The sequence below is a fragment of the Elgaria multicarinata genome, chromosome 19 (genome assembly GCF_023053635.1).
Source record: "Elgaria multicarinata webbii isolate HBS135686 ecotype San Diego chromosome 19, rElgMul1.1.pri, whole genome shotgun sequence".
NCBI lineage: Eukaryota > Metazoa > Chordata > Lepidosauria > Squamata > Anguidae > Elgaria > Elgaria multicarinata.
This window is the reverse complement of record NC_086189.1, coordinates 13,262,040-13,286,628: the sequence shown is the minus strand read 5'-3', so window position 1 is coordinate 13,286,628 and position 24,589 is coordinate 13,262,040. Positions and strand designations below refer to the sequence as shown.

At 46.0% G+C, this 24,589-nt stretch overlaps 2 protein-coding genes across 2 annotated transcripts in view; one reads left to right on the top strand and one right to left on the bottom strand.

Moving 5' to 3' along the window:
• PHF19 (PHD finger protein 19) overlaps nucleotides 1-8,203 on the top strand; it is a 28,542-nt gene extending 20,339 nt beyond the window's left edge. Inside the window, exons 12-15 of the mRNA XM_063144794.1 lie at nucleotides 1,281-1,356; nucleotides 4,063-4,148; nucleotides 6,323-6,418; nucleotides 7,631-8,203. Coding sequence (XP_063000864.1) covers nucleotides 1,281-1,356; nucleotides 4,063-4,148; nucleotides 6,323-6,418; nucleotides 7,631-7,985 — 613 coding nt within the window. The 3' untranslated portion in view covers nucleotides 7,986-8,203. The remainder of the gene's footprint in view (nucleotides 1-1,280; nucleotides 1,357-4,062; nucleotides 4,149-6,322; nucleotides 6,419-7,630) is intronic.
• A 4,828-nt stretch (nucleotides 8,204-13,031) lies between these two features.
• On the bottom strand, nucleotides 13,032-22,725 carry LOC134411148 (protein CutA homolog). The gene is made up of 6 exons (XM_063144797.1): nucleotides 22,637-22,725; nucleotides 21,363-21,511; nucleotides 15,513-15,572; nucleotides 15,335-15,380; nucleotides 15,082-15,131; nucleotides 13,032-13,217 (listed from the first exon to the last, which is right to left on the bottom strand). Exons 2-6 carry the CDS (start codon nucleotides 21,506-21,508, stop codon nucleotides 13,115-13,117), a joined length of 405 nt encoding a protein of 134 aa, XP_063000867.1. The 5' UTR covers nucleotides 21,509-21,511; nucleotides 22,637-22,725; the 3' UTR covers nucleotides 13,032-13,114.
• Nucleotides 22,726-24,589: the final 1,864 nt, after the last annotated feature.

Genomic DNA, 24,589 nt, shown 5'->3' with positions numbered 1-24,589 from the left:
GAGATTGGAAGATTGCCCTTTTTTTCCCTGGTCACTCTCGTATAGCTGCAGGAGCCCTGCCCTCTTTTGTAACTGGTCAAGAGGACAAGGCTCCTTCAGCTTTAATCGTTGTGATGAAGAGGGGATTTGACCAGGTGCTGCTTGCATACAAATAGCCCCTGCAGAAATTCCCTATTCAATACAACTGTTAAAGATACAGAAGACCAGTCCTCCTTTCCACATGGTCACCTTAACCCCTGCACAGACGCACTGCGAGCTTAGTGGTGGTTTTGCCTCTGTGCAAACTAGAGAAATGCCCCCCTGAATTCATCACCTGTAAACGGGGCCAGGAAATTTGGGAGTCCTTTGGGGACAGACCTGGCGTTTTGTTGAAATTGTTTTTAGCTGTTTCAATTGTTTTCAAAAAAAATTGTATATTTAAAATTTTTATGCTGTATTTTTTCTTGTGAATGGTTCAGCTATCAGGCAATAGAAGTGACAACAGGTAGCAGATAAACGTTGTAGAGATCAACATTTAAGAAGACCCTAGCCCTATATGGCTCAGGTCCAGGTTATCTGAAAGACCGTATTCTCCCTTATGAGCCTGCCCGTGCTTTGAGATCTTCTGGAGAAGCCCTTCTTTCAGTCCCACCATCTTCACAGGCACGCCTAGTGGGAACATGGGAGAGGGCCTTCTCGGTGGCTGCTCCGGTGCTCTGGAACTCTCTTCCCGGGGAAGCTAGGCTGGCTCCCTCCTTGATGGGCTTTTGGAAGCAGGCAAAAACTTCTTTGTTCCAGCAGGCCTTCGGAGAATAATCTGGTCCTCCATCTATGCTAAGCACTTGTAAAGTTTATGTTTTAATATTGTATTTTTTTTGGTACATTTCTTTTCCTAGGTTTAAATTGTATATGTTTTAAATTTTGTAAGGCCGCTTTGAGGCCCAGTATTGGGCAAACAGTGGGATACAAATAAATATAATAATAATATATAATATTCACTCTGGGCTAATTAATCTGGCATGGATCTCACTCCCTGGTTCTAGATGCAGAATCCCAAGAGGGAGATTTGAGGCCCTGTCCCATATGTGGATTCCTGCCTTGAGTGGGGGGTTGGACTGGATGGCCTTATAGGTCCCTTCCAACTCTACTATTCTATGATTCTAAGTGCAACAAGGGAATGTGAAAACACCATCATTTTAGGCAGCTGTGCCAATAACACGAAGAAAATGGTCAACCTGCCTGCTCCCCTTTCAACCAAACGGATTTTGAATTTCTACTCTCTTCATACTGTTTTTCAACAGTTCGCTGCCACATGAGCTCCAGCAAGAGAGGAGGAGGAAAAGATCAAAATTTCTCCTGGAGGATGCGATTCCCAGTGTGAGTTTTGAGATATTTTGTTCGTTTCTCAAGAAACTGACTTCTCACTCTGCTTACCAGGTTGGGCGTGTATGTTTCAACGCCTTGATTGTATTCAGACCAGAGTGGTGGTGTTTGAATTTTAACAACGAATGTCCTTTGGAAAACTGATGGCATATATCTGTTAATTAAGCCAGGCCTTTATCGCCCGCGTGGAATGGTAGAAACAGATAGATCACCCACCATATGACAAGTCAAAATGCACCAGTGATGTGCTTTTATTTCTATCCTAGTGGGACCTGCAACAAAATGTTACGGTGGGAGTGCTCCTGTTCAGGGTTCAGAGTGCCAGCCATTTATGCTCTCAATAATAATAATAACAATAATAATAATAATAATAATAATAATAATAATAATAATAATAATAAATTTCTTACCCGCCTCTCCGACTGGATCGAGGCAGGGAACAAGAGCAGGCATAAAAAACATAAAATGCTGATTAAAAACGTAGCACACACAGTTAAAAACATCCTAAAAGCATTCTAAAAAGCATACTAAAAGTATCCTAAAATTTGACTGGGTAGACCTGTCGGAAGAGAGCAGTCTTTATAGCTTTCTTGAATGCTAAAAGACAGTCAAGCTGACGAGTCTCCTCCGGCAGGCTATTCCAGAGTCTGGGAGCAGCAGAAGAGAAGGTCCTCTGGGTTATGGTTGTCAGCCTTGACTTTGCAGACTGAAGTAGATTCTTCCTGGAGGACCTGAGTGTGCGGGGCGGATTGTATGGGAGAAGGCGATCCCGCAGGTAGCCTGGATCCAAACCATGTAGGGCTTTAAAGGTAATACTTTATACTTCGCCTGGAAACTAATCGGCATCCAGTGAAGAGATTTAAAAACTGGTGTAATGTGGTCCCCCCAGGTGTACTGGTGACCAGCCTGGCTGCCCTATTTTGAACTAGTTGAAGTTTCCGGACTAGGCACAAAGGTAGTCCTATGTAGAGCGCATTGCAGAAGTCTAGCCTCGAAGTTACCAGCACGTGCACTTCCGTCTTTAGGTCTTCTAACTCCAGGATACTCCATTGCTTTGGCTCTCCTGTGCTCACTGAGCATGTTCAGTCCTCATAGAGCAGTCTGGGATTGCTGTTTCCCCCTCTTTTGAAGCTTTGTACTTTGCAAACCTCTTGCCTGTGTAGATGCCCTACAGAAGGGCCGAGAACGACTTTGCAGTTAATATACACCAGTGTGGCAATCCTCGGCCACCTATATGTGGTTGGACTACAAATCCTATCATCCTTGACCGTTGGCCATGCTGGCTAGGCCTCATGGGAGATGCAGTCCCAACGACATCCAGAGTGGCACCCCTGCGATAAGAGGAAACGCCACCAAGGTGCCTGGTCCTTTACACAGACGATTTGGATCCCTGCCCCGAGGGGGCTTACAATCTAAAATCTGATAGAGGGGAAGAGAGAGAAAGTGGGGAATGAAGAAGCATTTCTACATTTGGTTCAGGAGACCGGTGGGGTTGTGCCAAAGGCTTTAGGGCCGATGGGGTGGATTATAGTTATGTATTATGTCTCTGGAGAGGCCACCAGTGAGGGAGGAAGCAGCAGCCAGGCCCCTCTCCACCGTGCCTGGGTCCAGCTCCAGCTGAGAGCCCCCTCCCTCCTGCTGTCAACTGTAACTGCTGAACTTTCCAACTAAGATTGTAGTGCCTGAATTTGCTTTCCTTTCCCCCCTCCTCCTCCTCCTCCCTCCCAATCCCCTTTCCTTTTGTGTCATGTCTTTTAGATTGTAAGCCTGTGGGCAGGGACTGTCAAGAAATACTTTTGTAAGCCGCCGTGAGAGCCTTTTTTGGCTGAATGGCGGCATAAAAATCCTTAAATAAATAAATAAATAAATATTATATTGTGTTTGGTGTTGTCCTCTGCCTCGATCCAGAGGGAGAGGTGGATAATAATAATAATAATAATAATAATAATAATAATAATAATAATATAATAAATAATTGGAGGGAGACAGACAGGCTCTGAGCGGCCTTCAGCTTGCCGTGTCTCCTGCTGACTGGGATACGAGGGGCAATTAGTCCAAAATATGGCAGCCAGGCTGGTCACCGGTACACCTAGGGGGGACCACATTACACCGGTTTTAAAATCTCTTCACTGGCTGCCAATTAGTTTCCGGGTGAAGTATAAAATGTTGGTTATCACCTTTAAAGCCCTACATGGTTTGGGTCCAGGTTACCAGCGGGATCGCCTTCTACCAAACAATCCGCCTGCACACTCAGGTCCTCTGGGAAAAATCTACTTCACCTAGAAAAACTAGATTAATAACTGTTACCCAGAGGACCTTCTCTTCTGCTGCTCCCAGACTGTGGAATGGCCTGCCGGAGGAGACTCGTCAATTTAACAGTCTTCCGGAATTTAAGAAAGCTATAAAGACTGATCTCAATATCAGGCCTACCCAGTTGAATTTTAAGATGTTTTTAAAATGTTTTTAGGATGTTTTTTAGGATGTTTTTAACAATGTATATTATGTTTTAATTGAGTATTGTGTATTTTATCGTTTATTGTTGTTCCCTGCCTCGATCAGAATGGAGAGGCGGGTAAGAAATAAATTTATTATTATTATTATTATTATTATTGGGTGGAAGGCAGGGGATGCCCTTTGATTTGTGCCTCGCGGCTTGGGTCTATTGAACAGTGCCTGTTCCTCCCCTTTCGTTTCCTTCAGAGTGATTTCGCCTCTGCTTGGAGCACTAACCACCACTTGGCCAGCATCTTTGATTTCACCTTGGACGAAATCCAGAGTCTGAAGAGGTAACAACCCATAGGGCTGGGCGGCCTGAGCAGAGGCACAACGTCTCCGGGGCAGAGCACATATCCTGTGAGCGAAAGGTCCCAGTTAAAAGGGATCGGGTAGAGCAGGCAGTGGCGGCTGGTGTTTGCGATGTCAGCGGGGTAGAGAATCTGCTCCGGGTTTCAGTCAAGGCTCTAAAGGGGCTGTCCAGGGTGTGAAGCCGGTGATGCAGAGAAGGGAGGGGCATCTGCCTAAGATTCTGGGGAAACACTGCCAGCCAGAGACAATAACACTGGGCTAGATGGAGAAGATATTTATTTATTTATTGATTGATTGATTACATTTTTATACCGCCCAATAGCCGAAGCTCTCTGGGCGGTTCACAGAAATTAAAACCATCATAAAACAACCAACAGGTTAAAAGCACAAATACAAAATACAGTATAAAAAGCACAACCAGGATAAAACCACGCAGCAAAACTGATATAAGATTAAAATACAGAGTTGGAACAGTAAAATTTAAATTTAAGTTAAAATTAAGTGTTAAAATACTGAGAGAAGAAAAAGGTCTTCAGTTGGCGACGAAAAGAGTACAGTGTAGGCACCAGGCGGACCTCTCTGGGGAGCTCATTCTACAACCGGGGTGCCACAGCGGAGAAAGCCCTGCTCCTAGTAGCCACCTGCCTCCCTTCCTTTGGCAGGGGCTCACAGAGAAGGTCCCCTGTGGATGATCTTAAGGACCAGGCAGGTACATATGGGAGGAGGCGTTCCTTCAAATAACCTGGCCCCAAGCTGTTTAGGGCTTTAAATGTCAATACTAGCACTTTGAATCGGGCCCGGACCTGGACTGGCAGCCAATGAAGCTGGAAAAGGACTGGCGTGATGTAGTCTCACCGGCCAGTCCCTGTTAGTAAACGGGCTGCCCTGTTTTGTACCAGCTGAAGTTTCCGGACTGTTTTCAAAGGCAGCCCCACGTATAACGCATTGCAATAATCCAAACGAGAGGTTATCAGCATGGATAACTGTAGCTAGGCTATCTCTGTCCAGATAAGGGCGTAGTTGGTATATCAGCCTAAGCTGATAAAAGGTGCCCTTTGCCACTGAGTTCACCTGTGCCTCAGCACAGCCGTTGTGTGCCTAAAGTTCCAGGGTCCATCCTCAGCATCTTGGGTAGGTGTGGCTGAGCCTTCTCGACCACGATAGGAACGTTTGGATCTGGCAGGGCTGAAAGCCGTGCTGCACGCCCATAGCGTTCCATGTGTGGAAGCCATGCCTTCTGTTCTATCTGGATACCCTTCGAGTTGAGCTGTAGAACAGCGGCTTCCAGAAGGAGCTCCAAATCCTTTTTTTAATGTCTCATTTCTGCTATGAGTTCACTAGGGCCTAATCTACACCAAGCAGGATATTGCACTATGAAAGCGGTCTATATAAAAGGCAGGAGCCACACCAAGCAGGATATAGTGGTATGAAAGTGGTATATGGTATCTGTCAACGGGCCCCAACAGTTGTCAGTGCACTTCAGTACCGCTATAAAGCAGCAGTGTGGCTCCTGCCTTTTATATACCGCTTTCAAAGTGCGGTATTCTGCTTGGCATAGATTAGGCCACCTTTTTTTTTTTACCTGCCTCAGCTCCCTCCGTCGGCAACATGGGGATAATAATTCTGGCTACGTGTGGTTCAGAGGGCTGTGTGTGGTTGTCAGGATTAGAACAAGGTTCTGCATTCTGCAGCCCTTTCAGCGTTTGAATAAAGGCTGAATGTGGTTATCAGCAGTAGTCAGGAACAGAGCGCCTCCAAATCCTAGAATCATAGAATAGCAGAGTTGGAAGGGGCCTATAAGGTCATCGAGTCCAACCCCCCGCTCAATGCAGGAATCCACTCTAAAGCATCCCTGACAGATGGTTGTCCAGCTGCCTCCTGAAGGCCTCTAGTGTGGGAGAGCCCACAACCTCCCTAGGTAACTGGTTCCATTGTCGTACTGCTCTAACAGTCAGCAAGTTTTTCCTGATGTCCAGCTGGAGTCTGGCTTCCTTTAACAAATGCATGCAGCTGGCCTTGATTTCATCCCTGAATTGGTTGCCAGTCTTTACACATGCTCAGGGGCACTTCTTCTGTGACTGAGCCCTGGCTTAAGCTAAGCCTTTAGCTGTAGCAGAAGCCCTGCTTGAATTTGCTTTCCTTTTCCCGTTTGCAGTGGAAGTTCGAGCCACACTTTCCTTTCCGACGTGGATTCCACAGATGCTGTCAGCACTTCGGGCTCTGCCACAACCAGCTTGTCCTATGAATCAAGGTAGGAGGCCTGGGGCGGGGGGATGATGGGAGAGAGATTCATTCCGTTCACATTTTAATTGCACGCTTTCGAACCAATGACGTTCGAAATTCACACTTCTTTGAATTTTGTGATGGGGTTCTCCGTCCAGAAATTGCCTAAAGAGATAGATAGATAGATAGATAGATAGATACCATATTTCTTCAATTCTAAGACGCACTTTCCCCCCTAAATAAACAGCTCTAAAAATGGAGTGCGTCTTAGAATCTATGGCGTCTTAGAATCGAAGCAATACGGTAAGAGGAAAAGAGGAAGCTCCTGCAGCAGCCTCGAGCCATGTGAGTGAGGAGGAGCTGGGAGGGTAAGCCCCTGGTTTTTTGTTAGTCACATTTATTCGTAAGTCCCATCGATTTCCATGGGACTTACTCGCGTGTCGTCGTCCCCTGGTGCACAGACAAGTAAAGAGCGGGACTGGAGAGTTAAGCGTTTTAGCTCCTTAATTGCGTCTCCTCCTCTCTCTCCCCGCCCGAAAATATTGTTTACTCTTTGTTTCAACGCCCCCCCTTCTTCCCGCGCAAACGGCGGTTTCTTCTCTCACAGAGGGAAAAAAGAAAAGGACACAATCATTAGAAGAAAGCACGGAGGGGGTGGGGAGGAAGTTGGCTGGGCGGCGAGGGAAGTATTTCTTCAATTCTAAGATGCCCTTTTTTCCCAAATAAACATCTCTAAAAATGGGGTGTGTCTTAGAATCGATGGCGTCTTAGAATCAAAGAAATACAGTAGATAGGTAGATAGATAGATAGATAGATAGATAGATAGATAGATAGGCTTCCTGGAACAATGACGTTTTCAGGAGGCTCCGAAAGGAATACAAAGTTGGCACCTGCCTGACGTCCAGAGGCAGGGAATTCCATAGGAGGGGGGCCACCACGCTGAAGGCTCTTCCCCTGGTGGACTCCAATCGGAGGATGGGTCTAGGTGGAACCACCAGGAGCACGCCCTCGGATGACCTCAGTGACCGGGCAGGTTGGTAAAGGAGAAGGCGCTATATTTGAAAAGCTGATAACAACACATCAGCGTTAAACATGATTGCAGTAATGCTGTTTGGCTGCTTTTGTGAGCGCGTGTGTGGAGCACTTTGTAGTCAGGATGATTTTTAATGGCGTCCTCTAACTGATCCATGAACTGAACACCTAACCTCACCTTGTCGTTATCGGTATCGCCATCTTCCAGCAGGCGGAACGTGGGCAGCCGGAAGCGCAAACTGTCCGCTAAAACTTACACGGCGGTCGAGGCCAAGCAGAAATGCTCCGAGCACCCCCAGGGGATCGTGCCTGGCTGCTCCTCAGAAGACAGCGAGGCGGCCTGCGGGCTGGATCGCCCAGACCACGCCATCGACTGCCATCCTTTTGAGAGCATGAGCGAAGACGACCCGTCGCTCTCCCACCTCAAGCTGTCCATCAGCAACTATTTCGGCGCTGCCGGCAGATTGGTGTGCGGGGAAAAGTACCAAGTCCTGGCTCGGAGGGTGACCCCGGAGGGCAAAGTCGAGTACCTGGTCGAATGGGAGGGTACCACACCTTACTGATGCTGCGTGATGGTCTGGGACGTCGGGCCCTAAGAAAGGAAACGGGGGGGAGAGAATGGCCTCCAGAGATTCATTTGATCGGACTGGGAGGCTGGATTGGGCCATGGCTTTCTTGGAGAGTCTTCTTAACGCTTATTCCAGGTGGCACCGCCGTGGGTGTTCTCCACACACCGAGGCACTCTCTGTAAGGCGGGGGGGAAACTTTCATGAGGTAGCACAGAGTGGGCTGGTTGGGGTGGCTGTTGGTGTCGTAAGCTACCGCCGAAATGGAATCCTGTTGCTTTTAACGCTGCTTTTTTGTCCTGAGGGGGAGAGGAGCGAATGTGTGGGTTGCGCTAGTACAGAAAATGCGATCTAGGTGTGGAAAAAACGACTTGGCCAGCTCCTTCTGGAGGAATCCCTTCTCGTACGGTGATGGATAGAGAGGGAAATCCTGGCCCCGTTATGGGGTGGGATAGGACTCGTTGGGGAGTGGGCGACAGCATCCAAGCTGAGGGCCTCTTGTTCTTGAAAGGAGGCTGAAACGCACTGGTGTAAGAATGCCTAGCAGCAGAGTGACTCAGTGGGCGTGAGGAAAGCCAGGGGCAAGGTTTTGCCTCAACTAGCAGGCCTTAGCCGTGCCACCATCGTCCAAGCCTCTCTCCGCTGTGCATTGTGGGATAAAAATAACGTCGGCCTAACTTAACCGGGTTGTCGTCAAAGCCGCCAGAGCACTTGAAACGGGCTGTGCAAATGCGGCCCATTACGGCGTGCGAAGAAACCGCCTCAAAGCCATGGCCAGCCTCTGAGGGAGATGTATTCATCATGCTGCTACGATGCATAACCAAACGAAGCTACTTTAGGCCCCAGTGTCGTTTGAATTCACACATCTAGGCGCCGTGCGTTTTCAAACCGGCTTGAAAGCAGTTAAAATAGCCGTAGTTTTCTTCTACAGAACTCTGGGAGCGGTTGTTTCGTGAAGAGGTGGAGAATTCTTTGTGCGAGGTCTGTAGTCCTACACAGGGCTACAGTCCCAGAATCCCTTGGGTTGAGAGTTAAATGGGTTTAAATTTGTTGCACTAGAGTAACCTGGACGCAATACTCTAAAAAAAAAAAGTTTTCAGGATATTATGACTCCACTCCTGTCCCTCACTTTCAAGCTGCACAAGATCTGTGCCATATTTCTTTACTGTCATGTGCTCTACAACAGGGATGGCCAACTGCTGCAGACTGGGTCTGGCCTGTGAAATAACTTTTATCAGGTCCCAGGACTCCTACCAAAGGTTGATCAAAGTGCCTGGACATTGACTTATCAGGAAAAAGGGGGAATAGAAAGATTCCCATGCTGTGCAATGCAAACCGAGGGAAGGCCCACTTTGCTCAGTAGGTCACCCTCCATAGGAAGTGTGTTTGGGATGACAACCTTCCTGTTACTCCCTTTTTAAAAGCATGGTGTGACATACTCTGCTGATACCTGGGTGTGCCGTAACAGCAAACTTCTTCAGGATGGTAGTGCTGTTATAGAGTCACATCAGCCAGGAGGGTTTGGTTTGTGCATCACAACATATGTATCTAGCCGTCGACCACCATTTGCATGTTTAAAATAATAATAATAAAATTGCACGCATGAGAAAAGAATCACTTTAATAATAATAAAAACAGGGTGGAGTCCTATGACTGCTGCTAGCTTTGCTCCCTTCAGTCTCCACTCCAGCAAGGGTTCTTCCTGTAATCATAGAATCATAGAATAGCAGAGTTGGAAGGGGCCTACAAGGCCATCGAGTCCAACCCCCTGCTCAATGCAGGAATCCACCCTAAAGCATCCCCGACAGATGCTTGTCCAGCTGCCTCTTGAAGGCCTCTAGTGTGGGAGAGCCCACAATCCTCACCTTCATCCCGCCAGCACTGTGTGCAGCTCCGTCTAACGTTGCTTGGGGGGCAGGATTATGGGAAATGAAAATGGCGGCCTGATGAAGCCACCCATCACTGTTTAAGAGTGTTGCTGCTAAGGAAGCCTACCGGGGAGGTGGTCTACCAGAGGGCACTTTGCCTCGGATCTGGAGCTGGGCCTTGTTTTAACTGCTCTCTTAGGCCTGATTTTCCCACACATGCACACAAATTCTTGGTGGTAAAGTTCCTCACCAGTTTCACGCTTGGCCAAGGAGCTGGGGAGAATGTAATTTCTCACTAGAAGAGGCTTGGGTCTCTCTGGCTTGACTCACCCAGCAGGGGTGGTTTTTTTCTTTCATCAAATTAATTAGGATACTAATGGAAGAAAACTGGAGCCTGATATGGACACCGTTCAAGATACCACGATTATGTGGAATGTCTGAAAAGGGGCTTGAAGTGGTGGTTTGCTTCAGTCTCCTAGTCTTATTGTTGCCAGTAAAATGTGCAATGTCTGGCGTGTACGCTTTAAATGACCAAGTGCACTTTCCCTCTTTCACAAGTGCCTATATAACTTTCTTTAAAGACAAAAATTATATTCCTGGAGGGATAAGTTTGCAAAGCTAATTGAATGTGGTTGTATTTGCACGTTCCTGTTGCACAATGTAATTCCTGACCCCACGACGGAGCAGTCGTATTCGCTCTAGAGAGAGAAACTGCGGGGTGTGTGTTTGTGTGTGTGTAAAAAAGTGTATCTTCACCCCCCCGAGGGACTTATTTTTGCATTGGTTCAAATTCATCTTTCTAATGCTTCTGTGCACCTTCTCATATCACAGTCTCTCGAGTTGCTGCTTTTTAATAACTGACCTTTTTGTTTGTTGTATTAAGGTTGTAATTAATATGTCAGATGTAAAATTATTAAAAAAAATAGAAGTCCTTTTTTTGTAAACTTCGCCAAAGCACTTGTGTGGTTGGGATGGAGGAGGTGACATTGCCACGGGAAGCAAAGTGAATTGATGAGTGGACTGAGGGCACCATTACAGGAGCACAGAGTGGGAGGTTGACAGATTTAACCACGCCAAAGGGGAGGGGGAAGGAATTCCAGGTTCGAGGAGGAAAGTTTTTGCCTAGTCTCATGAGCGAAGGCCAACGTTTGACAGAATTTTTAGCTGTTGTCATTAAGAGGCTACTTTGGTAAACGTGCAAGATGAAGGCAGCCATATTGGTCATAAGACAAATCCCAAAATTCATGGCTGCATTCAGACAACACGGCAGTCAATGGTGGGGTAATAATCAACTTGACCGTTGTTTATCTAGAGGATACTCCCTACACAACATGATAATAATCAACCGTGGTGTGGATTACGATCAGCGTTGAGTTGACTAATAGTCCACGCTGAGTTTGACACAGGGTTCGTCAACACCAAGCAGGATATTCCACTAAGAAAGTGGTTTGAAAGCAGTATATAAAAGGCAGGAGCCACACTACTGCTTTATAACGGCATTGAAGTGCACTGCAGGATCTACACTACTCCTTTATAGTGGTAATGAAGTGCACTGACAACTGTTGGACCCATGACACATCTACACCAAGCAGGGTATAACACTATGAAAGTGGTATTAAAGAGGTGCATGGTCTGTGTGTCCATGGGCCCCAACAGTGGTCAGTGCACTTCAATACCGCTATAAGTTAAAGGAAGTTTAACTTAAGTTACAGGAAGCCAGATTCCAGCTGGACATCAAGAAAAACTTCCTGACTGTTAGAGCAGTATGACAATGGAACCAATGACCTAGAGCGGTTGTGGGCTCTCCCACACTAGAGGCCTTCAAGAGGCAGCTGGACAACTGTCTGTCAGGGATGCTTTAGGGTGGATTCCTGCATTGAGCAGGGGGTTGGACTTGGTGGCCTTGTAGGCCCCTTCCAACTCTACTATTCTATGATTCTATAAAGCAGTAGTGTCGCTCCTGCCTTTTATATACTGCTTTCATAGTGGAATATCCCTCTTGGTGTAGATGAGCCATCACTCATCCCCTGCCGTCTCTCCCCCCTCAGTCCTGCTGCCAAAAGCCCATCCTGCCAACAGAACTAGAGTGGCAGACACCGCTTTGACCGCTCTTGCCTTCTGACTCTAGCTGGTGAAATAACCAATGGTGCCCTCCACACAACATGAGAACCAACGGTGGTTCAAATAGCCAGCTCTGCGCAGCGTTGGTTATTTCAGCCAAATAACCAACTGTTGGTTAAAAAAAACTCTTCACACAACACGATAACCCATGGGACTTACTTGCACACAAGTATGTATAGCATTGCAGCCTTAAATAACACAGAGACGGCAAACAGTAAGGTTCAATAGATGCTCTTTTTATGCATAAGGATAGAAAAAGAAAACATATTTGCTTCTTTTTTTTAGCCTGCATGAGGCCATGTGTCTGATCTGCAGAAGCTCGGAAATAAAAAGCACAGAATGATGGGTGCAGAATTCAGTTTCCTGAGATGCTTTAGCATTTTTTTTTTTAAGTGAGGGGTTCTAGTCCTCATAATTTTGCAGATTTGCTTGAAAGTATGTGGGCAACAACTTATTGAAATTTCCAGAAGCTGGAGGGAAGTGGTGGAATGAGATTTACAAGACACGGTGGGCCTTCAGCATACCGTCTTGCTCCTCCCCAATTATGCAGAATAATAATTGCAGAATGCATTCTGCAAAATAAAAGGGCGAACACAAAACTGCTCCGTTTGCATAAATTATGCTGGATTCTGTGATTTGTCTGACTTGCTGCAGAATGCGGATGAATGGAGCATCCCCTGAATATGCTTTGGACGGTTAATTCAAATTGATATAGAAATATATACAAACAAACACAGGTGTTTAGATCCCTGCCCCCCCCCGCAAGAGTTCCTTATCCTTAATTCCCTTTGTTTCTGGGATATCAAGAAAAACAGAGAGAGGCAACCATTCAAGGGGATGAGGATGCAAGCATAAAAAATAATTAAAATGCACTTCTTTGACTACTTTTCTTGGGGAAATCTCTCTCACACACACCACATTACAATGGGTACGAAGCCTGAGAGGATTGCATCAAAGGCCCAGTTTCCTCCAGAGCAGGATTTTACCTTCAGATGCAGCTCCGAGGCGAGCCATGCTCAGTTGCCTTTGCCCCTTGGCCAGAGACGGTCTGTGCAAAGAGAGAAGAACAGCCAATCCAGGACAGCTGGCAACTAGTTGCCCTGTGTGAGCCAGAAACATCGTCCAGATTGTGATGGGTTAATCATAAGGGATGTTCTCCTCCATCCATTTCAGGTAGGCTGGGTTCCCCTGATCAATGAGCAGGCTGATCAGTTCTGGGATCTCAAAAGGATGGGCAGATCTGAGGAAGGAAACATTTATTTTTTATTGCATTTTTCTATCCCGCCTTTTTTCCTCCAAGGAACCCAAGGCAGTGTACATAACCCTCCTCTCCATTTTATTCTCACAACAACAACCCTGTGAGGTAAGTTGGGCTGTGTAAGGAATGGTGAGTTGTCTGAGGATGAGGACTCTGGGGATGAGCAGCCACAGGCGGGACCCAGTACCAGCTTGGCTGATCAACAGCCAGCAGAGGCCTCATCCAGTGCAGACTTAGAAGAGGAGCAAACAGACTTGTTACACGTGCCCTCGTTCAAACAGCAAAGGGCAGAGAAGGAGGCGTTACGTCGATCTAAGCGGATTGCTAATAAACGCCAGCTGAACAAGGAACAGCTGTGAGGCTGAGCTGGTGTATTTAGATAGCAGTCCGCAGGCCAGGAAATTGTCAGAGCTTATCTGGTTTGCCTGGGAGAAGCTCTGGACTGTGTACCCGTGACCGTGCCGTGTTCCTGTTGTATCGTTTTGGACTCTGGACTTCTTGGACCTCGTGACTCTCTCCTGCCCTTTGGAACCTGGACTGGCTTATGGATTTTCGTGACTCTCTCGTACCCTCACTGACATCTGGAATGCTTTATGGACTGCCTTTGTGTTTTGCGTAAGCAACCAGCAATTGCTCTATGTATTTCTGTTTCAGCTGTGTGACCAATACACATTATTAGTTACTTCTTTAATTGCTGTGTTTGCTGTTTCTTGGTGTGCTTCCCAGTCTGGGCACTCTGCCCAGAGAGATAAGCAAAAGTGGCTGGTTTCAGACCGGCTTCTTCAGGACAGGCTGAGAGTCTGTGACTGGCCCAAAGTCACCCAGTGGGTTTCCATGGCTGAGTGGGGATTAGAACCCGGATCTCCTGACTCCCAGTCCAACACTCTAGTTACTACACCATACTGGCTCACATATAGGCAATCTACACCTACTGTAGAATACAAATGACACCTGTGACATTCCCTTTTCTATGCAACTGTTAAAGCCCTGTCCTCCTTTTCATATGGTCACCCTACAAATATACATAGCTACACTGGGCTTGGCAATAGTTTTTTAAAAAACTTCCATTAGTGATGAATTCACCAGTTTTCAATTCTTTCCTTTAAAGTCCCATCTACAGAGGATGAGTGGATTTGGCCTGGCTACAGAACATGGCATCCTGAGAATTACTGCTTTTGTTTTTCAAAAAAGCCAAGTTCCTAGCCCTCATGGCTGCAAGCAACTCTTTGGTAGAGATTCTTTGATCTAAGTTGTGGTTGTTTAGCTACTGACAAGAGCAGTGGTTCCCAAAGTGGGTGGTACTGCCCCCTTGGGGGCGGTGGGATTGCATAGGGGGGCGTTAAGAGGCAAAGGGGCAGCGGGGGGGGGGCATTTGAGGTGGTCTTTTCCGAGAAGCGCCTCTCCAGAAGGTCTTAACACCCAGGGACATTTTTATGGGAGAAGGTAGTTTGGTCCCAAGCTATATAGGGGAAGAATCCACACATGTATTAATATCGTTTAAGAAGAGTCCTTTCAACAGTGAATTGAAATGTTTCAAAAGCACCAAAATGCTAATGAAGAGACATACCCTGCTTGGTGTGCCCTGTCATGCCGGCTGCAAAACAGAGGCATCTGCTCCCTTTTCCCTCCCTCCCTCGGCAAGCCTGAGGATTTTGAATAAATATTCAATTAATTGTTACTGTTTTGAAATTTATTGTTATTATCTTCCTTAGTGGGTCGTTGAAAACCGCTATTCTGAATAATGATTTTTATTGTGTAGGGTAGGGGGCACTGGGCATGAGTTTGTGGAACCAAGGGGGCGGTGACCTGGAAAAGTTTGGGAAGCACTGCACTAGAGGAACCTCACCTGATATAGTTTGACAGTTCCTTGATTTTGGACGTCCTTGTTTTCACCAGCTGCAATGGGAAGAGAAAGTACATGGATTAGGAAATGCTTTCGCGTAATGATAATTCTTTAAGAGGAGCCATGCTGGATCAGACTGAATGCTTCTCTCCGTCCAGCATCCAGCCCTTTTAAAGACATTTGAATTGGCGTCATCCTACATCAGGTGGAAGGTATATCACCTTGGCTTGACCAACCTAAGGACTGTCACACTTACCAGAAGTATTTCTGTACCTTCCTCGATCTCCCCTTTCCAAATATACCTACATCAAAAGCCAAGAACAAAGCCAGCTTTAAAAAAAAATGAACAAAATAAATGCACAGCCTCCGTGGGGATAATTGATCTCACAGAGGAATCTTCTTTAATGGCCAAATGGATTTGGTTCTTGACTCACATGGTTGAGGTCCTGGGAAGGATATTCACACAAGCTGCCAATTTTCTGTCCATAATTGCCCTAGGCAAAGCAGAGAGGGTTCATTAGCATGTATGAACTGGGCATGTTTAGCCTGGAGAAGAGAAGATTGAAGGGAGACATGATAGCACTCTTCAAATACTTCAAAGATTGTCACACAGAGGAGGGCCAGGATCTCTTCTCGATCCTCCTAGAGTGCAGGACACGGAATAACGGGCTCAAGTTAAAGGAAGCCAGATTCCAGCTGGACATCAGGAAAAACTTCCTGACTGTTAGAGCAGTATGACAATGGAATCAGTTACCTAGGGAGGTGGTGGGCTCTCCCACACTAGAGGCCTTCAAGAGGCAGCTGGACAACCATCTGTCGGGGATGCTTTAGGGTGGATTCCTGCATTGAGTAGGGGGTTGGACTCAATGGCCTTGTAGGCCCCTTCCAAGTCTGCTATTCTATGATTCTATGATTCTATGTCTCCTTGTACCAGACTGAGGAATATGGGGTTTTTTTGTACCATGGAGCTCACCTTCACATTCTTGGGGTTTTTTTTACAATCAGTTCGTTGTTGTTGTGTCAAATGCCAGAGGATTAAATAATACAGTGAAAGATAACAAACTCTCTACAAATTATATATATATATATATATATATATATATATATATATATATATATTCTATACTATCCAAGAACAGATACTTTTGTGCTATCTCCAGTATTCGAGGCAATAAGCCCATGTGCACCAGTTGCTGGGGAACATGACTTTAATTTGAGCCCATTATTCCGTGTCCTGCACTCTCTTCTCGATCCTCCCAGAGTGGGAGAAGGTTGTCACACAGGGGAGGGCCAGGATCTCTTCTCGATCCTCCCAGAGTGCAGGACACGGAATAACGGGCTCAAGTTAAAGGAAGCCAGATTCCAGCTGGACATCAGGAAAAACTTCCTGACTGTTAGAGCAGTACGACAATAGAACCAGTTACCTAGGGAGGTTGTGGGCTCTCCCACACTAGAGGCCTTCAAGAGGCAGCTGGACAAGCATCTGTCGGGGATGCTTTAGGGTGGATTCCTGCATTGAGCAGGGGGTTGGACTTGATGGCCTTGTAGGCCCCTTCCAACTCTGCTATTCTATGATTCTATGGGTGGGAGGGTGCTGTTGCACCATGTCTTGCTTGTTCATCCCTTTCTGATGGCTGGTTGGCCACTGTACGAACAGAGTGCTGAACTAGCTGGACCCTTGGTCTGATCCAGCAGGGCTCTTCTTATGTTTTTATGTGTGTGTGTGTGTGTGTGTGTTGGCAAGAATCCCCTGGGAAGACCCAGGGTTCAAAGAGATGATTGTGGTTATGTAGGGTGACCTTATGGAAAGGAGGACAGGGCTCCTGTATCTTTAACAGTTGTATAGAAAAGGGCATTTCAGCAGGTGACATTTGCATGCCTGTAGCACCTGGTGAAATTCCCTCTTCATCACCACGGTTAAAGCTGCAGGAGCCCTGCCCTCTTTTATATCTGGTCATGAGGGCAGGGCTCCTGCTACTATAACTGTGGTGGAATTTCGCCAGGGAAATTTCACCAGGTGCTGCATGCATACAAAGGACCCCTGCTGAAATGCCCTTTCAAATAGAGGACTGCCCTCTGTAATGGAGGACGCATGGCCACCCAACCAAACATTGCAGTTCTCTCCCATAGGGGAGGGGCCCCAACCGCTGATCATCTGCACTGCCCTTTTCTGCACCTTTCTCAGTTCTACAGAGTCCTTTTCAAGATGGTGTGGGCAGACCTGCACACAGTATTTCTACCGCAGCTGGGCCACAGATTTATATAATGGCATTATGGATACTGGCCGTGTTATTTGCAATCCCCTTCTTAATAATCCCTAGCATGGAATGTGCCTTTTCCATTGCAGCCACACGCTGAGGGTGGGGTCTCTGCATCTATTTATAGACCTCGGGCACTTTTATTTTCTACTGCTTAGAGTCAGATGACCAAGTGAATACTTGCGGCTAAGACTCCTGGTATAACTCCACGTCCTGGGATGTTTGATGAATAAAACCCAGCCTGCTTTACATTGTACGTCAAGCGGCTGATAGCGCAGTAGCCACAACCAGGCTGCTCAGAAGTCTTGCGAGACTTGAGACTTCGGGAAGCAGCTACTTCTTGTTCCATCTGGTTGCCTGCATGGCCGGCCGGCCATGCAGTGAGCTGCCGGAACAGGAAGCAGTGTGATGAAGTGTGGGCAGTCTGGGTGGGCAAGAGGTGTGCAGGTGGGTGGTTTCTTCTTCTTCTTGGGACCAAGAGGCAGCTGCTAGCTCCAGCGCCTCCTAGCTGCCCAGGCAGGCAACTGACCACACTTACAGCTTCTTGAACCCGCCGGCCATGTGTCCAAACAAGCAGTCTGGGTAGGTGGCAACCGCCCGGGAAGCCTGTGGGAGTGTCTGCTTCTTTTTCCTGCTGGCTGCTTGCAGGTGGCCAGAGGGACCCAGAAGTGGCGAGCGCCCCCGTGGGCGCCACGCCGCTCTTTTAAAATTTTGCTGCCTGACGCGCCCGCATCAGGCGGCTTCATGGAAGGCCGGCCCTGACTATAGCGTCCAAGTCAAGAAAGATATGGCTGAATTATCTGCGAAGTGTTGTGCAAATTCATCATTGTGGACTGTCAAGCGAAACACCTCCTCTTCTTGTGGGCCAGAATGTAAATTAGTGTACAAATTATAACCATTATTTCTACACGAGCCTCTATATTTAAATAGTTGTATTTAAAAATTGGTGTCCTCTTTTGTCAGCTTTTTGTTTGCAGTGTGTAAGTGGCCGCTGTATAAGTGTCGATGGAAAGGTCCTTCTTTGCCAGTGTCGGGTTTCTTAAGACCTCCCGCCTCCTTGGGAGACGATAACGAGGCCTGCTAAGTAATCTACAAAGCTTTATTCAAGCAATAAACATCCCTTCCCACCTGAAGGGAGTCTCATCTCTAGGAACTTTCCTCTAGGCAAAACTATACAAACTAAGCGAGACAATTGTCCTTTCAAGACGAATGGAAAGCCCTTTCCCAAAAGGCGTTAACTTCAGAGAGACTGGTTGTGATGCAGCTTCTGATGAGATGCCAGCTGGGCCGACTTCCTCTCGCCTTCCTTTAGTTCCGCCCATTTTAGTTTGCGGCGTACTCTAGGATCTGCTAACTTCTCTGTGCCCTCCCCTTCGGAAGAATAATGGCTTCCCACTGATTGTGTGTTGTTTACTCTTGAGGAGATAAGCTCTGGAGAAGGTTTATTCCCAGCTGGTGAAGAGCCCGTGAGAGCTTTCTCCCCCGTTGATACAGGCTGGCCTGTGTCTGGCACCGTCTCCTCTACTTCAGAGTCTGATTCTGATTGATCACCTGAAACACCTTCTTCCAACCCAAAGGGAGCAGGACTAGGCATGACAGCCAGCAACTCTGCCAGTCAGAGTAGGCAAAACTGGAGTAGAATGGAGAAATAGTATAAAAAGCAGCTTCCTATGTTCCTACATTAGTGGATTCTTGAACTCTCTACCAGTGATATAGTTGTAAATGTTGAAGTGTACTTGCCCCTCATGACAGTCCCCCAGAGCTATACCCTATAGGGAACCCATAGCCTCAGCCCCAGGGAAAGTCCAAAAATGCGGGCAGCTGTGTTAATCCACAAACCAGTTCTAGCAGTTTTCCTTGCCACCAGAAGCAGGTCTTTTATACAGTCAGTGCTCTCAATTTGTCATGATTCGAAACCCTCCTGCTGAATTGCGAGACAATAACCAGGTCTACCATGCCATCCACAGTAAACAGGCATCTCTTCAAACCTGAAGGGTGTGTGAATGCTAGGAGCTATCTTCTAAGCTTAATTAGTCTAACAAAACAAGGCAGTAGCCTATCAATTATATGGATAGTTTCTCACAGTGCCCGACAGGCTTTTTACCGAACCTCTCCTTCAGGCGGGTCTTCAAGTTGTAACCTCTGGTGAGTGGCTAACCAGCGGACTGTCTCCCACCACCTCTCAGCTCTCCCTGCTTGACCCTGTGGCAAACTTTGGCATCTGTCAATTCTGATGTTCCCTCCCCCTCCAACAAAGACTGAGTTCCCTAGGGTAGGGAGGATGATCTCTGAGCCTGGGTTCCTGTCCGATAAACTCCTGGGAAGATTCCTCCTTGACTCCTAGAGAGTCTTGAAGAATTTCCTCCCCTACTTCCTGTCTTGGCTCGTCTACTTCTTCCGGCTCCAAGTCCGATTCAGGGTACACACCAAGGGAGACCTGGCCTGACCCTGACACAACTGCTCATTCAAAACCAAGCTGCCCCAAAATACAGGGAGCGCTGCTGAGGGTGGAAAAAAATCTCTCCTCTCAGCTATTGTAAGGATTGTAGCTAAGCTCAGAGGAAACAGGAGACTCTATGGGGGGTTGCAGATGATGTCAGCATCATCCCTGCTAATGAAAAAGTCTTCAGCCCTGCATGTAGAAAGCTGTGGTGTTCCATTACACCATTGTGTCTACATGCAATCCCCCACATTTTAGGTGGCTCAAAATGGGGCTTTCAGCAAACAGCCACGGCTTGTATTTTCTGGTCGAAATAGGCTGTTCTTCCTGCCTTTCTAACCCACAGAATTTGCATGTGCAAGTGGGAGGAAGCAGCGGCTCTGTTTATAGAGAGATCCCCAAGGGAATGTTAAGGGTTCTCAGTAAACATTTCTTTCACTGACACAGTGTTTGAAACAAGACAGACCATTCAAGCTCAGAACTAGGCATTGGGCAGAAGATCCCACGACACTCTGGACATATAGACCCCAACTACTGCCACTCCTAAGTTCTATGAAGCTTCAGTGCTGCTCCCCTGTCCTTGATGGGGCGTGATAGGTGACAGAGAAGGCTTGTGTGGTCTTATAGTTGAACCTTACAAAATAACGGTTCAGCTACCAGACCGCAGAAATGACAGCCTCTGCATACAGAGCATCTGAGCTTTCACTTCCTTTTTTAAAGTAATACTCTAATCTGTACGACTACAAAGTGTGAAGACTTAGAAGCAAGTCCCAGAGGTCCAATTCCTGGCATCTCCAGACAAAAGGATCTCGGGTTCTGAGAAAGACCTCTCTGCTTGACGCCCTGTTGAAGCACTGCTGGTTATCACCTATAAAGCCCTCTACGGTTTGGGTCAAGGTGATCTGAAAGACTGTATTCTCCCATATGAGTCTTCCCCGTGCTCTGAGATCTTCTGGGGAGGCCGTTCTCTCAGTCCCACCAACATCCCAGGTACGCAGGAGAGGGCCTTCTCGGTGGTTGCTCCAAGGCTCTGGAACTCCCTTCCCAGGGAGGCTAGGCTGGATCCCTCTGTGCTACAGTTTCGAAGGCAGGGAATTTTTTTTTTTTGCTTTAGCAGGCTTTTGGAGCTACACTGGACCTGTGTTAATGTTTTGGATCCTCCCCCTTTTAACCTGTGACAATTCCTAATTTTTTAAACATGTTTGTAATTTTACTGTAGGTTTAATTCTATTGTAACTTTTGTAATTATATTTATATGTTTTAATTGTACAAGTTTTAATCTTGTAAACCGCCTTGAGTCCCAGTACTGGGGAAAAGGTGGGAAATAATAGTAATAATAATAATAATAATAATAATAATAATAATAATAATAATAAATAATTCAGCTAGATGTACAAGGCAGAATCATATGACTAAGTTTTGGCATCAGATATGTCTATGTCCACCCCCTGATCTCTTGCTCTTTCGGGTAGAACGGTCTCAGCCACCCCATAACTACGGCATGAATAAGGCCTCCAGTGCTTTGGCGAACACAATTTTCAATTATTCATTGGGCACTTGAGCCAAGAACATGGCAGTCACAATACCTTGCAATATCTCGTGCGGTTTGTTCGTTGGGGCAGTTGATGATCGCAACGGAATGTGTCCCAGGGATGTAGCTGCCAGTAACTGCTGAGTGTAGCTGTTGGCCAATTGATCTCAGCACCGGATACATTAGCAAAGATAAACTCATGGCCTAGGAGTGAAATCAAGTGAAATAGACCTCCAGACCTTGGTGATATAAACACAGGCCGTTAAAGTATTCTGGATTACAAGAAAAAAAAGTGTGTGTGAGATATATATGAGCGCATAACAATCCTGTTATGGCGTGGATGGCATAGCTCAGTACCAGGGAACTTAGTGTGTTCCTTTGATTCCTAATCAATATTTATTTATTTATTTATTACACTTATATACCGCTCCCATAGCCAGGGCTCTCTGGGCGGTTTACAGAAATTCTAAAATTGAGGTAAAAACAAGTATACAAAATTTAAAACTCTAAAACACAGAACATACACACATAAAGCATTAAAAACCGATTAAAAACTGAACATGTGGGTAATTTACATATGGGTAATACTAAAATGAAGTCATATAAGCACAAAACCAGCAGCCATAAAACCAATAAAATCCAGCAAATTGATACTATTAGGGTGGCCATGTGCCTTTAGAGAACTGAAGGGTTGTCCAGTCTGAGTCCAGTTGAAAGATATTGCACCATAAGAAGGGATGGTAGGGGCGTGGGAATTGCCTGGACAGCTGACTGTAGGGTGACCATATGAAAAGGAGGACACGGCGGCTGTATCTTTAACAGCTGTATTGAAAGGGGAATTTCAGCAGGTGTCATTTGTATGCCTGCAGCCTCTAGTGAAATTCCCTCTTCATCACAACAGTTAAGGTGGCAGGAGCTGTACTAGAGTGACCAGATACAAAAGAGGGCAGGGCTCCTGCAGCTTTAACTGTTGCGATCAAGAGGGAATTTCACCAAGTGCTGCATGCATACGAATGACACCTGCTGAAATTCTCCTTTCAATACAACTGAAATGGACAGCCATCTGTCAGGGATGCTTTAGGGTGGATTCCTGCATTGAGCAGGGGGGTTGGACTTGATGGCCTTGTAGGTCCCTTCCAACTCTGTTATTCTATGATTCTATGAATATGGGCAAGATCGCTCGCGTTTTAATGCCGAAGCAAATTAAAGAGAGCTCCGGCTATTGGGCGGTATAGAAATGTAATAAATAAATAAATAAATAAAAGGCGCGGGTCCATCCCAGCCCTCCGCCCTTAACTTTATCCCATAGGGTTGGGAAGTGAAACTTACTAGCAGCAAACTCCCGCAGCCCGGGCGAGGAGCCGAGCGGAGCGCCGCGAGGAGCGCCTGGCACCGCTGCGTTCCCCAATCCGGTTTCATCTCCCTTCTGGTTCAAAGCTGCGGCGCGCCTTCGGCTGTGACTTCCCCCCCACTTTGCGCAACAGGAGTTCTGTGCTCGCGGCCGGCTGGCTGGCTTGCTTGCCCGCGGAGTGCATTGGCGGCGGCTGGCAGACTCCTCCTCCTCCTCCTCCTCCTCCTCCTCCTCCTCCTCCTCCCCACCAGCGGCTGGTGCCCGCCTGTCTCACTGCCCGCTGCTCCGGACCGTCTTTAGAGCCGCAACCTCTCTCCAAGGCAGGCTGCTTGCAGAATCCACTTTCCTTTTCATTCCAAAGCCTGGGTCCATCATCTGGTTCCGGGTTCAGACTCATGTGGTTCAAACCAGGCTCACGCTGGTTGCAAAACCAGGCAAATATGTCCTTTGTTTTAGAAAGTTTTTTTAGGACGCTTTAAGGATGTTTTTAATCATGCATACTATGTTTTTAATCAGTTTGTATGTGTTTTATAGTCACGGCTGTTCCCTGCCTCGATCCAAGTGGAGAGGTGGGTAAGAAATTATTTATTTATTTATTTATTTATTTATTTATTTATTTATTGCACTTATATACCGCTCCCATAGCCGGGGCTCTCTGGGCGGTTTACAGAAATTCTAAAATTAAGATAAAAACGAGTATACAAAATTTAAAATTCTAAAACACAGAACATACACACATAAAGCATTAAAAACCGTTAAAAACTAAACATGTGGGTGATTAAGATGTGCCGCCATATGCCTGGGCAAAGAGGAAAGTCTTAACCTGGTGCCGGAAAGATAGCAGCGTTGGTGCCAGGTGAGCCTCGTCAGGGAGATCGTTCCAGAGTCTGGGGGCCACCACCGAAAAGGCCCTGTCCCACATTATTATTATTATTATTATTATTATTATTATTATTATTATTATCATTCTTTTTTTAATATAATTTTTATTATTTAACAACAACACATAATAAATCATATACATACATAACATAACATTCCTCTTATTTCTTAGCTATACATTCTACTTCTTAACTAACTCACATTAATAAGTGCCCCCCTCCCTTGGGATCTTATTCTAGTTTCCAAAATTGCATTGAATCTTCTGGCGGTGTTCTTCTACCTTTTAACAATACATGTTCTAGGAACAATTTCCATATCTCTTCAAAATCATTTTTTTATTATTATTCCCCTTCTAAATCTAATATTACATATTAATTTATCATTTATAGCAATATCCCATATTTCTTTATACCAATCTTCAATATCATTTACGTTCTTATACTGCCCAATAGCCGAAGCTCTCTGGGCGGTTCACAAAAATTAAAACCACGAAGAACATAAAAACAAGCAACAATCTAAAAACACAAATACAAAATACAATATAAAAATGATCAGGAAGCTATACTGAAAAGTGAGCATTTTTTGCCAATATTAACACAACCTGGAAAGAAATATACATATCCCGCCTTAAGTATGTGGTTTTTAACACATTTAAAGGACAGAGGTCATGCAGATTTTAGGAAACAATTATTATTATTATTATTGTTGTTATTATTATTAATGCCCAGAGAGCTTCGGCTATTGGGCGGTATAAAAAATGTAATAAATAAATAAATAAATATTATTGTGCTTCCTGATAATTTTATAATCTTTTCTGTTATTGTGATTTTCCTGATTACGTCATTTTCTTTCAGTTTCCTTCTATAATGGAAAAGGGTTGTGTTGTTATTGAATCCATATATTTCGAGATGAAGACTCTTCCTCTTCCAAAAAATATTGTTTCCTTGTGTTATTGTGTTGCTTAACCTTTTCTTTTATGTTATGTATTCAGCTGTATGGCCATCTGTCAAAGCTGCTGCAGTTCCATCCTGAGTTGGCCACCTTGAGGC

Bases quoted from the DNA above. Each gene is read 5' to 3' on its own strand.
- LOC134411148 (XM_063144797.1), bottom strand. From the start codon at position 21,508: ATGAGTTTATCTTTGCTAATGTATCCGGTGCTGAGATCAATTGGCCAA. The intron at 15,132-15,334 runs GTAAGTGTGACA...TTCCCATTGCAG, and splicing joins AAGGTACAGAAATACTTCTG to CTGGTGAAAACAAGGACGTC. The intron at 13,218-15,081 runs GTGAGGTTCCTC...TTCCTTCCTCAG, and splicing joins GAACTGTCAAACTATATCAG to ATCTGCCCATCCTTTTGAGA.